Source organism: Ursus maritimus, unplaced genomic scaffold (assembly GCF_017311325.1).
Source record: "Ursus maritimus isolate PB19 unplaced genomic scaffold, ASM1731132v1 scaffold_28, whole genome shotgun sequence".
NCBI classification, from domain to species: domain Eukaryota; kingdom Metazoa; phylum Chordata; class Mammalia; order Carnivora; family Ursidae; genus Ursus; species Ursus maritimus.
The window spans coordinates 14,430,599-14,449,400 of NW_024425341.1; the positions used below are offsets into that span (position 1 = coordinate 14,430,599).

The following is an 18,802-nucleotide window of genomic DNA, read 5'->3' on the forward strand; positions in this document are numbered from 1 at the left end:
GAGATACATACCATATAGAGAAAAACATCAAAAATGCAGAAACTACTCCCTCCTGGAATATATATTATAGAAATCAACATGGAGCTAAGGAAGATAGAAAGTTGAAGCACAAATAGAGTGTTTTTAAAAGATAAATCTAAAATTTTACACATTTGAAAAATGTGAGAGTCCTCAGAAGACAATTGGTAACTTTAACATATATATATCTCGAACTTGCTAAATGGGTAGACGTGGGCAGCATTAACTTATTGTTGTTTATTTTACCACAGATACATAAGAACTCCTGATGATGTGATACTAGTGCATGGGTCAGTGTCTGGGAATTTCCAGTGTAGTACTCTTTCGAGGACTTTGGCTACAAATGGAGGAGAATGACATTAGCAACAGGATCTAAGGGAGACTTTATTCCTAACATAGAGGAGATTTGAGTACGTTTAAATGCTAATGTCAGGGCGCCTGGGTGGCACAGCGGTTAAGCGTCTGCCTTCGGCTGAGGGCGTGATCCCAGCGATCTGGGATCGAGCCCCACATCAGGCTCTTCTGCTATGAGCCTGCTTCTTCCTCTCCCACTCCCCCTGCTTGTGTTCCCTCTCTCGCTGGCTGTCTCTATCTCTGTCGAATAAATAAATAAAATCTTTAAAAAAAAATGCTAATGTCAAGAAGTCAAGAGATAAGAAGAGGTAAGAAATGCAAGAGAGAGGACATAATTTATAGCATGGTATTCCTTAAAAGGAAGTAGAGGTGAGAACCTAGAAGACAAGTGATGAGATTGGACTTAAATAGCAAGGGCAGCCTCTCCATTGTGGCAGAATTAGAAAGGTTAGGGATAGGTACAGATCTGTAGGAAGATTTGGTGGCAGAGAATTGAAGTTGCTCCCTTCTGAAATTTTCTCCATGAAGAAGAAGATAAGGTAATCTAGGAGTAATGCATAAAATAGTAGAGGATCAAAGTTTTGGGAAGAGGGTTTGAAAGAGTTGTTAAGGAACAGGTAAAGTGCATGAGAATCACAGATTTGCTACATAGTATTAAGGACCCAGAAGATTTTTATAATGATTTTATAATGATACTTATTCAGTTGAGCAGAACTCAGCAGCCTAGGTGTGTGTATACAGAAGATATAGATAGTTGTATTCATGCAGGGTTGGGTTTTTACAGGACAGGTAATAAAAGGACAAAAAGCAAAAACCGTCTCAGATATTGGCAAGGGGGTAGTGAAATGATGGACCATGGAATCAAAGCTGGGGAGGGGAGGATAGCAAGAAAGCAGTGAGGCTGATGGATGGGAAGAAAGCAGATAGGCTGATAAAAGCAAAGACCCTCAAGGAATAAGGGTAACTGGATGAACAATCTATAGAGAGCTAGGAGGTCAGTCCAGGCTCTAGATACAGCTGTTTGTGTATAAAATAGGTGTCTTCCATTATAGTTCTTTTTTATAGAATATATCAGAACTATGGACTTACATATGGTTTTGCGATCTGGCCTAGGAATTTAGTGTAGTGGTTAGGTGTACCTGAAATCAGAAAACCTAAGCATAGTTACTTACCCTAAGTCTCAGATTTCTCAACCATAGATGGGAATAATAACAGCACTTCCTTCATATTTGTATGGAAAATGCATATTGACTTCCAAACACCCATCTTAAAAACTTCTGGAAAAAATCCATTTGTAACATGGTGATTCCTTGCATAATTTTAGATACCACTTGGCATATGATATTAATGCAGTTCCTTTACTTTATTCAACAAATATTTATTTGTTATTGGGTGCTATGATGTGTTGGACACTGTTCTAGGTGCTAAGACTAAGCAATAAACAAGAAAATCCCTGCCCTCAGGAGACAGATGCAAAACATAAAGGAAACAGGTATAACAGCAGGTGGTGATGATGTTTGGAGTCAGGTTAAATGGGAAAAAGGAGGATAAGAAGCACCTGTGGAGTCTTATTTATGATGCTATAGGATAGGCCTCCCTAATAAAGGACTATGTGAGCATTTGCATGAACCACAGAGATATCTGTGAAAGAACATTCTACACAGAGGGAGCAGTTAGTACTAAGTTTTTCAAGTGAAGCCTATTTGACACATTTGAAGTCTGTAAAGAAGATGAATGTGGCTACAGCATCATGAAAATAGGCAAAGCTGGAAGAATATGAGATCAGAGAAGTAGCAGGTTAGCCAGATCCTAACACTGGCTTTCATTCTGAGTGAGGTAGGAAGTCACTGGAGGCTTCTGAGGAGAGGAGTGACATGATATGATTAATGTGGAGATTTGATGGTGGGGAAAAGCAGAGATACCAATTACAAGGCTATTAAAATAATCCAGATGAGAGTAACTTGAACGAAGGCAGAAGTGGAACTGGTAAGAAGTGATCAGATTCTCCATATATTTTGAAGGTAGAGCCCAAAGGATTTGCTGGTGTGTTGGGTATGTGGTAAGAAAGAGAAAAGCCAAAGGTAACTAACTAACTATAAGATCTTTGGTCTAAGCAAACTAGAAAATGAAATTGCCATATGGTTCGCTCTAATAACTGAACATATATAAAATATATCTGAATTGTGATTGACTTCATAGGGTGATATAGATTAATGTTAGTGCTATTTTCTTTTTCAGTTGGAGACTCCCTGAGATCAGGAATCTGTATTGTACCACATGTGTTTCTTTCATAGCACTTAGGATGTGCTTGGTACTTTCAGTTGGTCATGTACCACTTCTTATACATAGCTTATTACTATAATTGCTATTGCTGACTTCTGTTGTCATTTCAGGGTGATAATCATTCTCCCCACCTTCTGAGTTGAAAACAACTGAGAAATATACACAGGCATTAGATGGGGATCAATATCAGCTTTACTGCTGAGTAAACTGGAACAGAGAAAACACTTAGACCTGAGGCCGAGATGGGATCCCAAGTCTTTCTCCTCTGGAATGTATTCGTGCTCTCAGTCCCTTGACAAACGCAAACTGCTTCCCAGGGGCACAGCCAGTTTCTAACATGAGGGGAGTAAGGAGGGGAGGGTGAGGCTGGCCTGGGAGTAGCAGGCGCAAGTACTTACAAAAGGCTCCAGTCCTTGATTGCCTTCTCTCCACATCTCCCAGAAGCAGTCTTTTGTGCTTTCTTCAGAGTCTTCATAGCCATCTGAGAACACAGTGTTTTAAAACTTTGTTGGACAAGTGCCAGGTTTGGAAGATGTGGTCAAAGGCAGACTACTTCCCCTTCCACTCTTGTCACCCAGGGCTTGCTGCAGTGAGCTTACCGCTGTGAGCAAGCAGATCTCAATGAGAGCGCCAGAGAGGCCAGGCCACATGTGTGCAGTGACCCTTCCAGATATTTACCAATTAGGTAAGACACTCCTTTCCTAGGGACATGTGGATTGAAGGAATTTGGGAGAAAGGTACATGTTTTCTCCCCAGAGCATCTGATGATAGATGCAGGTTTTGTGAAGCCTGAAGCTTACACAATTTGGATAGTCCTCTTTAAGAAAAAGAATATAAAATTACAAGTGTGAAATTAGGTAGAAAGTTTGGAAGAGGCCTGAGCAAGCGAAGGTCTTGAAACTTAAGCATTATAGCTTTACAGTAAATCCTCCTGTGCTCTTGAGAAGGTAGCAATACCTATTTCAATACGTGCATTAGTTAGGATGTTCTCAGACACAAACTTGCAAGCAAACCATCCTGAACTAGCTTAACTAATAAAGAAGAGTGGTGGCCCACATTAATGAAGAGTCCCACTGTTGGACAGGCTCCACAGTTGATCGAGCAGTGTAACAATGTCATAATGACCCAGTTTCTTTCCATCTCTCCTCTGTGCTGTCCACAGTATCTATTCCTCCCTAGGCAGGTCCCTTCAAGTTCACAGCATGAATGCCAGTAGCAATGAGGACTACTAGCTATCTTTTTCTTGTTAGAAGACAAAGGACAACTTCAATCATAGAGCACAACCTTGAACTTCAAAAAATGGCCTGTTGGATTCAAGAGTCTAAATGATTAAGGCCAGAGCCAAGCACTGTGACAAGAAGGATGGGGCAACCTTAATGTCAGGCCAACCAGGGCCCACGTCCAGAGATAAGGATAAGGATATGGCCTATCCAGATCATGTGGCTGCTGCACACTGGAGTGGAACTGAGGTTGGTGAAACAGCTACAATATTAAACCAGAGGTGAGAGCATGGAATGTTCTGAAAGCTTTCAAGATACTCATCTGATTTACATTTTCCCTTCCATTATCATTTTTCTCCACCGTGAGACTGAAGGCCCCAGGAAGGCAGGGTCCATTTGTTCACTAGTTACCCAGCACCTAGCATAAGTGCTCAAAATGTATTGAGAGAATACACGAATTTACCATAAACTTATGAGAAACAATTGGCAGGAACATTAAATAGGTATCTATAAGGGTTTACATAAAAGGGAACTATATAAGAATATGAAATAAAAACAACAACAAAAGTAGAGATTATTGGATTTGAGCTCAATTAAGTAATTTTCAGGTCAGAATTATGTCTTATCAAAGAAAGTGGAAATAGGACAAAAAGATTTTTTAAGTGGCTCTTCAAACTAACATGCCTGAGGTGTCAGAGATTCAGTAAGACATCAAAAATATTTCACAAAGAAACAAAGATAATTGCAAAGTGAAGGATAATTAAGACAATTATTTTACTTTGAAATTATATAAGAAAGGACAATTAGATTCAATGTGAGCACTGAGTTTGTAGTTGTGTAACAGAATGCCTTGAGCTGAATGTAATGATTTAACAGGCCCTTTTATATACGAGTAAAACATAAAGCAAGTAAAATCTTTTTAGTGTGATAAAGTTATTGGAGGAAAAGTATTGTGTAACAATTTTGCATGACCTCTGATTTCCCATTTTTCACATTTTTTATTCTCTAGAGTCCTACCTGAAAAGATGGACAATAGTTTAAGTTTGGAAACTCAGATTACGTTTTAAATATAGTAAGCCCTGGGGCGCCTGGGTAGCGCAGTCGTTAAGCGTCTGCCTTCAGCTCAGGGCGTGATCCTTCCCGGAGTTCCGGGATCTAGTCCCACATCCGGCTCCTCCGCTGGGAGCCTGCTTCCTCCTCTCCCACTCCCCCTGCTTGTGTTCCCTCTCTCGCTGGCTGTCTCTATGTCAAATAAATAAATAAAATCTTTAAAAAAAAATAAATATAGTAAGCCCTTTTTAAAATTAAACAACTCACTGGTAAATATTTCTGGTAAAAGGTTTATTTTTTGAACTGAAACATTATGTTTCTTGAATTTTTGAATATTCAGTTTTATTGAAGCAAGCCATACCTGTTCTGAGTAATGTGGTGTTATGTGCAGTAGAGTTCATGTAGGGTGGGGTGGTTAGATTGCAATGATTTTAAATCAAGGCTCCACCTCAGAAACCTGGGAATGTTAGTAGGAGATTTAAAAAGGTCCACAGCTTGCCAAGAACTTCAGCTATTCTGATAAACAATTTGATTACTGATGCTGAGTCTTGCATACTAAACAGGTTATCCAAGTCTTAATCTTGATGCTCGTTGTGAAGATAGTATTTGAATCACCCTTCCCACCAACATGGTCATTTATTCGTAATTTAAATTAAACATTTAAATATACCAATGAATACATATTCATTTTCTGTGAATATGTCAGTATGCCATAAAGCATGGCAAAGTTTCCTATGACCACATGCCTCACCTTGACTTTCTGTACATTTCTAGTACTTAAGAATAGAGTAGGAAAAATTATGTCTAAGAAAAAAACGTATAAAATGGTATATTTTGGAAAAATAGATTTAAATTTTTTTAATTTGAAAACAATCAACAGTATATAAAAGGCCTTTGAAAGTTGAATGCAAAATTGTGTGAAAATTGTGCCTAAGAATATTATGCCAGTTGACATAATTTTTTTTCTGCATGAAGACTCTGATTTTGCTAGACCACTTAACCACCAACAGACATCCTCCTATAGAGGAAAAAAATATGCTTGGTGACATGTTTAAAGTGCCCTCAGTAGTATTTAAAGTGAATGATCTTCAAACCAAGTAGCTATTTATATACTAAAAGATGGGAATCCTCTACGTTTGCACACTGATTTTAAGGTCCAAGATAATTCAATATATTCACAGAGTGAAGCCCTTTTACAATGGCTTGTAATGGCCTATGTAATCTGCCTTACTACCCTTTCCACTGGGACTTCATCTGCTTCTTTTCCCTTTCTTACTTCTGCTCTACCTACACTGACTTCCTTGCTGTAGCCAAACATGCCAGGCATTCTCTTTTTTAAGCCTTCCTCCCAGCTGCTCCCTCTGCCTGGAACACTTCCTTAGACATCCGCCAGGAGAACTCTCTCACCTCCTTCAGTCTCTGCTTAGACTTCACTTTCTCAGTAATGCCTACCTATCCTGTCCATCTTATTTAACATTGTGACTCTCCCCACTCTTGATCCCCCTTACACTGCTTTTTCTCTACAACATTTATCACCTTGGAACATTCTATATACATTTTCTTATGTATTGTGTTTATCATCCATTTCTCATCTAGAATGTAAGCCTCATGAGAGAAGGACTTCCTTTTTTGTTGCCTGCTTAACCCCGGTCAGTGTCTGAAGAAATGCTTGCTCATTGTAGGCTGACAGTAAATATTTCTTGAATTAATGAACATTTCTATGACCTGCTCGCTTTGTGTTGAATCAGGAACCACTTTAATCATGTGACATGTTTCAAAGTCAAACTTCCTCAAAGAGAGTGTGAAAATGAGCAAATGAAATCCCATTTAAAATGGTGTTAGGGTAGTAAGGAGGGCACGAATTGCATGGTGCACTGGGTGTTATACGCAACTAATGAATCATCGAATTTTACATCAAAAACCAGGGATGTACTGTATGGTGACTAACATAATATAATAAAAAAATATTATTCAAAAAAATGGTGTTAGGAAGCCCTGAAGGGGGACTTCTCACACATACCACTTCCTACCTTTTACAGACCCCAACAGGAAAAAGCGTACCTTCCACAATAATAAGTAGCTTACTTTACTACCCCAGTAACAGAAAGGATGATTTCCTACTGTCCCAGCAATGACTCAGCCAATGAGGAGTCGCCACAAGGAAACTCTTGCTCTCCTCCAACGGACTCTGGATCCAAACAGCATTCAACTTAGACCTTTCCTCTATAAAAAACAAGCCCCTCTTCTTTGTTCTCCCAACTTGCCTAGCTTGGCACAGTTTGAATGTCCTAGACTGCAATTACTCTGCTATTCTGAACAAACTTATTTTGCTGGCAAATTAACTATCTTAAGGTTGACAAGAAGACTGTTACCTACCCCCCAGTAACATTTTCATTTCCCAATCTCCAGCAAAAAGATTGATTCTTCTAAGGAAGTAACAGAAATGGGTAAAATTACAATTTCAAACACACAAGAAAAAAGAAATAAATGAAGATTTTGGTGATAATATGCTAAGTTTCATTAAGCACTAAAACAATGCTAGTAGGGATGTCCTAGAGACACAACCAGAAAGTGCAATCTGGACGGAGGGGTTTCCTGTTGGACTTTAAGGAACATCCAACAGGGTGATCACGTCCACGGAAGGCATGAGTGACAAGCAATTAAATCCATGTGTTTTTCAGGTGCAGGCTAAACAACACTGAATACATTCCCTCCTCCAGGGTTTTGCTCAGTTCTGCCAACCTAAAGGTTCATGAGTTAGGTGAAAACACACAGCTGCTCAATGGCTGAATACATCAGTGAAGGAAAATTTGCAGTTCTACCTGGTCATTTCACCTGTATTTAAGTCCAAGTAACTGAAACCTAAATTCTGAGACTTGTCACCTCTGCGGTGAGTGCCTAAATGCGTAATTCGTCGCTTGGAGTGTCCCCGGGTATTAGATTCCTGCCAACCCCTCTCTGCACCTAACACCTGAGCCCGCCCAGTGACCCCACGGCCTGGACGAACAAGCTCACTCACTTCAGGTCTGCTCTCCTCAGAAGGCAAAGATGGGTCGGGGTCGCCATGTTATACCGCCGTGTTTTTGAGACTCTTGTGAGTCCGGTCCGTTTCGTGGACATTTGACACGGGGTAGCCTGAGTGCACACATCGCCCTGGGCCGACTGGGGACATTGCACAGGTGGCACCAGGCCCAGAGTGGAGCGGGACCTCCCGCCCCAGTGTAGCCCGCGGGCGGGAATGGAGGAGGTTCTGGGGTGGGCGCGGACGTCCACCGGGCACGACCCGGAGAAAAGTTCTTGCGCCCCACCCACCAGGGCGGGGCTCAGGCTCGGCCCAACCACTGCCCACGGGGAGGGGGGAGGCCCTACCAATATCGCAGTCCTAACGCGAGGGCCGATTTATATCCTGGGGTTCCCCACTCCCTCGTGGAAGGCTCCCTCTTCCTGCCGCAACACCGAAAAACCCCGTCCTATCCTTCCTGCCCCGTCTCCTCCGTCCCCCCTCCCCCGTCTCGCTTGGTGCGGTCCCGTGTCGCTGGTCACGCGGCGGGCGGGGCGCGGCCTGCTCCGAGCCCAGGTGGTGTGTCTCGCAGCCTTTGCCCACGTCCTTTGGAGCGGAGTTGTGGCTGGGACGATGCTGGGCTGGAGTCGCATAACCTTACTCCTCCTAACCGTGGCTGTAACCTGTACCCTGGCGCAGCAGGCGCCGCCGGTGAGTGAGCTCTAGGGGACCGCGCCGAGAGGGGCGTGCAGCGCCGAGGCGGCGCAGGTGCGAGTGTGGCCGGGCGGGTGGGGCGTGAGGAACAGCTGGTGCCGGGCAGCATCTTTCCGGGGGTCGGTGGTATACTGTGCGGGGGTGCGGGTGCAGTGCGGGCCGCTGAGCCCTGTCCCGGCTTGATTCCGTACAAGCTGGGACAAGAAAGGCTTTCTGGGAAATCCTAATCTGTACAATTCTGGTTGTGATTTGCACACCCCCAGTTTGGGTGATTGCGCTTGTTCTACCAGTTCCAGGCTCGCGCATCCTGACCTGGTAAGAGAAAAAGTGCCAGTCGACCTGTGTACCTAACTCAGTTAAGCGACGGACTGCCTGATGACTTTGGCATTCTCTGCCAGGTGACGAGGCGCTGAAGGAGAAGTTGCAGCCTAGGCTTCTGAGGCCCCTGGGAAAGGCCGAGGCGTCCCCAGTCAGGGCAGTGGGAGCAGCCCCGACAGGCCCCGGTGTAGCTGCTGTGGCCTTAACCCCCGAGTCATGGGATCGCCTGTCCCGTGCTCTTTGCTCAAAAGGAAGTCACAGGAACCCAGACTTGGTAACTGCAAGAGACAGGGGACCGGCCAGAGAAGGAAGTAGGTTCAGTGGGGAAATGTCTAGCCAGAGGTTACACTATTTTTTACTGAAGCATGCCTAAACTCAGGCCTCTTGACACCTAGTCTAGTGCTCTTTCATGATTCTGTTCTTTAAAAGCAATTAAGACTCCATTTTTCTTTGCCAACAGATCAGATATATAGGAATTTGCGTGCATCTGACCTCAGGTTAGATGAAGGTGGTCTTGAATAGCTTGGGTAGGATATTGATAGTGGGAGCAAAATATGCATTCTCTTCTCTTTTTTATTTTTCTAAGGAGAAATGATCTAAGAATGAAATCATGATGGGACGTTATTCTAAAACTAATGGAATATTAAGCAAGTAAAAGCGGAATAAAATAGCATGTATAGTGATTTCATTAACAGAAAAATACACAGTGTATACATGTGGACAAGGATTGGAAGGGTATAAGAAACAGAAGGGGAAATGAACCATGAGAGACTGTGGACTCTGGGAAACAAACTGAGGGCTTCAGAGGGGAGGGAGGTGGGGGAATGGGATAGGCTGGTGATGGGTATTAAGGAGGGCACGTATTGCATGGTGCCCTGGGTGTTATACGCAAGTAATGAATCATGGAACTTTACATCAAAAACTAGGGATGTACTGTATGGTGACTAACATAATATAATAAAAAAATATTATTAAAAAAAATAAAATTAGTTTGCTTTAGTGTGTGTAGGGAATTAATATGCTGTAAAGTGGTTGCAATTATGGGAATTTTAAAAGAATTTAACACTTTGATACCATAAGTGCCCTGCAGCGAAAGGCCACCAGAAAACACACTTGTAGTTGGACAAATTGAGTTTATTACTCTTTGCAGTGAGAAAGAATGTACACCATGGGCAGTTGTGGGGTCCTCTCAATAAAAGGGCGTTTGGCAAAACCTGTTGCATAATTTGGACTGTGGTTGTGTGATTTGGGGGTAGGTCCAAGGAATAGGGGGTTTGCTCTACATTGGATCCTTTTAGAAGGTGAAGCAATTCTATGATTGGGTAAAGAAGAATCATTCATTTAGCAAGAGAAGAGGCTGTTTGGCATTTTGTGGGTTGCACAATACCCTTGTTTTTGTCTGTGCTTAAACAGAATCTTGAAGTGGCCTTGCCTTGTTTCATTTTATCATGTCTCAAAGTAACCTTAACTGAGGTAGGTATTCTGTGAGATTGATTATATCCAGCATGGGAACAGAAGTGGCTTGGATGTGAGTGTCATACCAGTTTGTAATAATACTGTGGTCTAATTATGAACCTCTAAGCAGTTTCAGATGTCAGGGGATGCTTTTTTTTTTCCCCTCAATACTTTATTTTTTCAAGCAAGAGTTTCTAAAAAAGCTATCTTTAGAACAAGAAGATAATAGTTCTTATCTAGAATAGTGATTGTCAAAATCTAGTCTAGCCACTGGTGTCAGTTTGGGAAGCTGTTTTCACAAGTCTTTAATGAAATGAGAGAAATGAGGACATAAAACCAAAATTATTTATTTGGAATGTTATCTGTTATTCTGATTTGATGGCTTTTCAGTTTTTGTTGTTAAATCCACATACACCCCTTCTGGCCTGGCCAATATTATTATTATTATTATTTTTAAAGATTTATTTTATTTATTTGACAGAGAGACAGCCAGCAAGAGAGGGAACAGAAGCAGGGGGAGTGGGAGAGGAAGAAGCAGGCTCCCAGCAGAAGAGCCTGATGTGTGGCTCGATCCCAGAACTCCGGGATCACGCCCTGAGCCAAAGGCAGACGCTTAACGACTGAGCCACCCAGGCGCCCCCTGGCCAATATTATTATTATTATTATTATTTTTTAAAGACATGAACTTTATTTTTATTATTTTTTAAATAATAATATTTTTTTATTATGTTAGTCACCATACAGTACATCCCTAGTTTTTGATGTAAAGTTCCATGATTCATTACTTGCGTATAACACCCAGTGCACCGTGCAATACGTGCCCTCCTTACTACCCATCACATTATTGTACTGCACCTGCTTTCCCCCAGTACTCCAAAGGAAGGAACACACAGATATAATCTGTTCACTCAGTCAGCAAATATTGCAGGCCTACTGTGTGCCACATTATGTTCCAGATGCTGGTAATGACTTAGTGATAGATGTAAAGGTCCCAGCCCTCATGGTAGATTTATTTCCATTTCTTTCACCTAAGTATTCCTAGTTTAATAGAGTGCCATCCCATCAAAGGTCAGAAAACTAACTTTGCTTGCCCATTTGAGTTTGTTATATATGCAAGAAATGTGCCTTACTCGGTAGGTATATGTTTGCTCTGTTGTACGCAGAGAACATTTTAAGAAACAAATCTTATTTAGAAAGTAGTTGTTGGTGAATTGAAGAATTCAAATTGCCTTGCTAGAATTGTTAAAGTGTTCTTTTATATACGTGGGGTTTTGTTTTTTAACATCTCCACATGGGAGAATAAAAATTTGGGTTTCCTTGTTCTGGGCCTCTCTTAATATTTTATTAATCTGGAAAATGCTGGCTGAAAAGGACCTTTGGAACCTCACAGAAATATACTGGCCCCATTCCCTGACAAAAGTAAGCAGTTTTTCACTTTGAATCATATGATAAGCCATGCGTATCCACATAGTGACAAAAGATATTTCCAAACTACTTTTGATAAATGTGAAGAGTGAGGACTGGCTTTAAATTACAAACAAAAATCAATTGATTTAGAACGTCTGTGCGTTTTGTGTTTGAGGCTTTTCAGAATATAGCATATTTTAAGGTCTTCCTGAATCATTCTTAATTACTGATTATATTAAAGACCTACTGAAAGGCGGTGCTGGCAGGAGTGGCACAAGAAATATCTGAAGAGGAAGATGAAGACAGTGTCATCCAAGGCTCTGTGGACCTTGTTAAGGATTTTCACTTTAAAAAGATCAGTCTGGATTGGAAGGGAGCAAGGGTGGTTATGAGGAGACTAGCCTAGGGGAGAAAACAAGGTGCAGGGTGATGAACAGGAGGATGGCGCAGTGAAAAGGAAGAGAAGTGGATGATTCTAGAGGAAAGGAGGAGGTAGAACGAGCAGAAGGAAGGATTGGGTGAGTGCTCAGTTGGCAGAATGGTGGCATCACCGCCTGGGAACATAAGAAGGGAAAAGCTGGGGGTGGAAGAACGAAGATCGTTTTTATTCTGGTTATGTTGAATTTGCAGTGGCAACAGGATATCCAGGAGGCCTTTGGGACTGGAGCTCAGAAGAGGGAGATGGGAGTCACAGGCATCCTACTTGAAGCCATTGGAGCCAGTGAACATTGAGCAGATAGATGACATAGAAAGAGAAGAGGACAAGGCAAAGATTAGGGCACCCGCACTTGTGTGTGTCAGGTAGAGAAGAAATGGCAAAGTTTAAAGCAGCAGCCAGAGTGGGACAGTGAGTGTTGCAGAAGCAAAGAGGAGAGAGTGGGGCAGGTTCTCCCTGTGTTGGATGCCTTTGGGATGTCAGATGTCTATTATACTTGGTAGTTGGAGGTCATTAGTCACCTTGGCCTGAGCAGTGTTGGGAGCAAAAAATAAGTTGCTGTAGGCTGAGGAGTGATGAGAAGGAAAGGAAGCAGAGTGGGAGAGATGACTGTTTTCAGTAATAAATCTGAGCAGATTCTGAAAATGTATGAAAATGAAACATAATGGCTCAGTAATTAATTGCTGAATCAAACTTATTTTTATGCATCAGCTTCTCATATGAGTAATAATACTGTTGACATTTAGCTACTAGATCAGCTTTTAGCAATGATTTTTACAAAGTTTCTGAAAACCACATACACCCCTTCTGGCCTGGCCATTATTATTATTATTATTATTATTATTATTATTATTATTATTATTATTTTAAAGATTTATTTGACAGAGAGAGAGAGGGAACACAAGCAGGGGGAGTGGGAGAGGAAGAAGCAGGCTTCCAGTGGAGGAGCCTGACGTGGGGCTCGATCCCACAACTCCAGGATCACACCCTGAGCCGAAGGCAGAAGCTTAACGTCTGAGCCACCCAGGCGCCCCCTGGCCAATATTATTGTACTGCACCTGCTTTCCCCCAGTACTCCAAAGGAAGGAACACACAGATATAATCTGTTCACTCAGTCAGCAAATATTGCAGGCCTACTGTGTGCCACATTATGTTCCAGATGCTGGTGATGAGTTAGTGATAGATGTAAAGGTCCCAGCCCTCATGAAAGATTTATTTCCATTTCTTTCACCTAAGTATTCCTAGTTTAATAGAGTGCCATCCCATCAAAGGTCAGAAAACAAACTTTGCTTGCCCATTTGAGTTTGTTATATATGCAAGAAATGTGCCTTACTCAGTAGGTATATGTTTGCTCTGTTGTACGCAGAGAACATTTTAAGAAGCAAATCTTATTTAGAAAGTAGTTGTTGGTGAATTGAAGAATTAAAATTGCCTTGCTAGAATTGTTCGACTTCTTTTGTGATGGTATGAGTACTGGTGTGGGCTATATGATTTCTTCGAATTACCTTTCATTGCCTTTGTCTGACTGTGAAGAAGACAAGGACGTGAGGGCTTTCTGAACTTTTTTGTACAGTCTTAGAAGCATACATTTCAAGGAAGTTCTCACTAACTTTGCAGGACGCAAATATTTTGAGGAGTTGGTTAAGTTATGTCATTTCTTTTAGGCATGGATCATTTGAGTTGCTAATGGAAGAATTTTCACTTCCTGTGTTATTTTCCTAAATAAAGTGTGTCCAGTAGCTCTGCAGTTTTTCTTAATGGGGAGGAAATAAGACTGCTTAATTTCTAAGAGGTTCAAGTTCCTATCAAATGACTAGAATAATTAGAGAATTCGTTGACCCAGAAAGTGTTTACACAACACTGTACAGAGATTTTCACCACTTCTTCTGGTCCTAGGAAGCAAAAATGAGAGAGTGAAAGAGATTGAGAGTCAAAGTTGGTCGTGCTTTCTCCCCCTGTGATAAAGCGGCACAATATGCCAAGCCAACTGTATAAACCTCTACCCACCACCTATTTATAATCTTTACCTATCATCTATTTAAATTTTTACCTGTCTTGATAAGGTTGTCTGTTATTAAAATTGTGTATAGTTAAATTTGGAGATAGTAAGAAACTTTAAATAACAAATGACCTTGTTGTAATTCCATTTCAAATCACTGCATAGGTTTTGAAGCTGTCTTTCCTCATAGAAGAGTCCCTTGAAGGTGAGAATGCAGCCGTCTCCACTCCACCCCCAAATCTAACCTTGCTGTTTAAGATGACTCTGGTGTTAATACCTCTGAGCACCTGAAATACCCTGGTCTTAAACTGCTGCCTTTCAAAATTTCAGTCACATTTGCCCTTTCCTCTTTCAGCTGGAGTCTCTGCAGATGGTCGTGTCTGCACATGGTGTTTGTTTACTGCGGCCAGGATTATCAGAGCACGATCTAATAAGCCTCCAACTCCCACATACGTGGTGGCGAGGCTGCTCTCTTCTGGGGCAGGTTGACTTCTCCCCTAAGACTTGACAGAGCACTTTTAGCGTCTCTCGCATTGTCTCTTAAGAAATATGCGTTGGGGCACCTGGGTGGCACAGCGGTTAAGCGTCTGCCTTCGGCTCAGGGCAGTGATCCCAGCGTTATGGGATCGAGCCCCACATCAGGCTCCTCTTCTATGAGCCTGCTTCTTCCTCTCCCACTCCCCCTGCTTGTGTTCCCTCTCTCGCTGGCTGTCTCTGTCGAATAAATAAATAAAATCTTAAAAAAAAAAATATGTGTTGTCGTTTGATGTTTATATTGGCTGTTGCACCCAGACCCTGCAGATAGAATTATTAGGGACCAATGAGCGTTATTGAATTGCACTACTTGCTGAGTTGATTCTAGTGATCATCAAAAGCCCTGAAGGAAATGCAGAGTGTTCCCTATTAGGGATTAAATTGAGGCATTGGTTTTATTGCTGTCTCTGTGGGAAACCATGTGAGAGAGAACCGGGAAGGAAGCTGGACTGGGGCTTTGGAGACTGGTTCTTTCCCCAGCTGTGTAACCTTCAGTCAGTGATGGAGGTGGGGCTTGCATCCTAAACATGAACCTGAAGTTCCTGATAACCTGAAATTCCGTAAAAGGGCATAAGGTGGATTTTTATGAATTAAATCACATTCTAAACCAAGCAAAAGTTCTGATATTTAGAAGAATCTTATGGTGGATTAAAAGTTGCATTTCTAAAGTTAATAACTGCTCTTATTAAACAATGTCTGTGGAAAATTCATAGTTGCAACTTAAGACTTTCTTGAGTGCTACTTTTTAGTGTCTAACTTTGCTTAACAAGGACAGGTGAGCTTAGAATACTGTGCCCTCCATTGCAGTTATATGTTGTTGTCATTTTTTTTTTTTAAAGATTTTGTTTATTTGAGAGAGAGAGAGAGAGAGTGAGCTCGCAAGAGTGAGGGAGGGGCAGAGGGAGAGGAGGGAATCTCAAGCAGACTCCCTGCTGAACACCGAGCCCAATGTGGGGCTCCATCCCATGTCCCTGAGACGATGACCTCAGCTGAAACCAAGAGTCAGGCTATTAACTGAGTGAACCACCCAGGCACCCCTTGTTGTTATTTTAATTCCAGCTACCTGACATTCAGTGTAATATTAATTTCAGGGGTACAGTATAGGGATTCAATACTTCCATATATCACCCAGTGCCCTCCTTAATCCGCGCCCTCCCCTCTGATAACCATCAGTTTGTTCTCTATAATTAAGAGTCTGTTTCTTGATTTCACTGTCTCTCTTTCCCCCTATGCTCTTGTTTTGTTTCTTAAATTCTACGTATGAGTGAAATCATATGGTATTTGTCTTTCTCTGACTTACCTCGCTTAGCATAATAACTCCATGTGGTTGCAAATGGCAAGATTTTGTTTCCCTTGCCTCAGGAGACATATGTAGAAAAAAGTTGCTTCAGCCAATGTCAAAGAAGTTAATGCCTGTGTTCTCTTCTAGGATTTTTACAGTTTCATATCTCAAGTTTAGGTCTTTAATCCATCTTAAATTTATTTTTGTGTGTGGTATAAGAAAGTGGTCCAGTTTCATTCTTTTGCACGTTGCTGTCCAGTTTTCCCAACACCGTATGTTAAAAAGATTGTGCTTTTTTTCCCATTGGATATTCTTTCCTGCTTTATCAAAATTTAATTGACCATACAGTTGTGTGTTTAATTTTGGGTTTTCTATTCTTTTCCATTGATCAATGTATGTTTTTTTGTGTCGGTATCATACTGTTTTGATTACTATAGCTTTGTAATATAACTCTAGCTCTGCTTTTCTTTTTCATGATTGCTTTAGCTATTCAGGGTTTTTTTGTGATTCCATACAAATTTTAGAACTCTTTGTTCTAGATCTGTGAAAAATGCTATTGGTATTTTGCTAGGGATTGCATTAAATGTATGAATTGCTTTGGGTAGTATAGTCATTTTAATAGCATTTCTTCTTCCAATCCATGAGGATGGAACGCCTTTCCATTTCTTTGTGTCATCTTCAGTTTCTTTCATTGGTGTTTTATGGTTTTCAGAGTACAGGCCTTTTCCCTCTTTAGTTAGGGGTATCCCTAGATATCTTATTATTTTGGGTGCAGTATAAATGGGATTTTTTTCTTTTCTTTTTTTTTTTTTTTAAAGATTTTATTTATTTATTCGACAGAGATAGAGACAGCCAGCGAGAGAGGGAACACAAGCAGGGGGAGTGGGAGAGGAAGAAGCAGGCTCATAGCAGAGGAGCCTGATGTGGGGCTCGATCCCATAACGCCAGGATCACGCCCTGAGCCGAAGGCAGACGCTTAACCACTGTGCCACCCAGGTGCCCCGGGATTTTTTTCTTAATTTCTCTTTCTGCTGCTTCATTATTGGTGTATACAAATACAACAGATTTCCGTAGATTGATTTTGTATCCTGCCACTGAATTCGTTATCAGTTCTAGCAGTTTTTTGCTGGAATCTTTTGAGTTTCTTATATATAGTATATCATCTGAAAGTTTTTCTTTTTCCTTACCAATTTGGTTGTCTTTTATTTTACTTTTTGTTGTCTGACATTTATGGCTAGAACTTCCAGCACTATGTTGAATAAACGTGGTGAGAGTGGGCATCCTTGTCTCATTCCTGACCTTGGGGGGGGGGGGAAACTCTTGGTTTTTGCCCTTTTAGGGATGATGCTAGCTGTGGGTTTTTCATAGATGGACTTTATTATGCTAAAGTACGTTCACTCTGAACCTACTTTGTTGGGGGTTTTTATCATGAATGGATGTTGTACTTTGTCATAGCCTTTTGTGTGTGTGTGTCTGTTGAAAAGATCATATGGCTCTTATCCTTTCTCTTATTGATGTGATGTATCATGTTGATTGATTTGTGAATATTGAACCACCCCTGCAACCCAGGAATAAATCCTACTTGATCGTGGTGATTTCTTTTTTTAATAAATCATTGGATCTAGTATTTTGTTGAAGATTTTTGGCGTCTGTATTCATTGCGAATATTGGCCTGGAGTTCCCTTTTTTTGTGGTGGTTTATCTGGTTTTGATATCAGGGTAATGCTGGCCTCATAGAATGAATTTGGAAGTTTTCCTTCCTCTTTTACTTTTTAGAATAGTTTGAGAATAGGTAGTAATGCTTCTTTTAATGTTTGGTAGAATTCCCTGTGAAGCCATCTGGTCCTGGATTTTTGTTGGTTTTTTTTTTTTTTTTTTTTAATTACTGACTCAGTTTCTTTGCTGGTTATCATCAGTCTGTTCAAATTTTGTATTTCCTCCTGCTTCAGTTTTGATAGTTCATATGTTTCTAGGCATGTATCCATAGCTTCTAGGTTATCCAATTTGTTGACATATAGTTTTTCATAATATTCTTCTATAATTGTTTGTATTTCTGTGGTGTTGGTTGTTATTTCTCCCATCTCATTTGTGATTTTATTTATCTGAGTTCTTTCTCTTTTTTTTCTTGATAAGTCTGGTAAGAGGTTAATCAATTTTATTGATTTTTTTTTCAAAGAACCAGCTCCTGATTTCATTGATATGTTGGGTTTTTGTTTGTTTTTAGTTTTTATATCATTTATTTATGCCCTAATCTTAATATGATTCCTTCCTTCTGCTGGTTTTAGGTTTTGTTTGTTGGTCTTTTTCTAGCTCCTTCAGGTGTAAGGTTAGGTTGTTAGGTTATTTACTTGAGATTTTTTCTTGCTTCTTGAGGTAGGCCTGCATTGCTAGAAACTTCCCTCTTAGAACTGCTTTTGCTGCATTCCAAAGGTTTTGGACCATTTTGTTTTCCTTTTTGTTTGTTTCTGTGTACTTTTTTATTTCCTCTTTTATTTCGTGGTTGACCCATTCATTTTTTAGTAGCATGATATTCAACCTCTATGTATTTGTGCTCTTTGCAGATTTTTCTTGTAATTGACTGCATACAAAACTGCATATGGGGGTGCCTGGGTGGCACAGCGGTTAGGCGTCTGCCTTCGGCTCAGGGCGTGATCCCGGCGTTATGGGATCGAGCCCCACATCAGGCTCCTCCGCTGGGAGCCTGCTTCTTCCTCTCCCAGTCCCCCTGCTT

General features: G+C 41.1%; 1 protein-coding gene and 1 long non-coding RNA gene across 5 annotated transcripts in view; one reads left to right on the top strand and one right to left on the bottom strand.

The window, feature by feature from the left end:
* LOC121105649 overlaps positions 1-8,166 on the bottom strand; it is a 101,103-nt gene extending 92,937 nt beyond the window's left edge. For all 4 annotated transcript variants that reach the window (XR_005838265.1, XR_005838264.1, XR_005838263.1 and 1 more), the window contains exons 1-2: positions 7,945-8,166; positions 3,054-3,136 (exon numbers count right to left, since the gene is read on the bottom strand). This is a non-coding gene — a long non-coding RNA (uncharacterized LOC121105649). The remainder of the gene's footprint in view (positions 1-3,053; positions 3,137-7,944) is intronic.
* Positions 8,167-8,460: 294 nt separating this feature from the next.
* ASAH1 (N-acylsphingosine amidohydrolase 1) overlaps positions 8,461-18,802 on the top strand; it is a 37,873-nt gene continuing 27,531 nt past the window's right edge. The window contains exon 1 of the mRNA XM_040643307.1: positions 8,461-8,637. Within this exon, the coding sequence (XP_040499241.1) occupies positions 8,560-8,637 (78 nt within the window). The 5' untranslated portion in view covers positions 8,461-8,559. The remainder of the gene's footprint in view (positions 8,638-18,802) is intronic.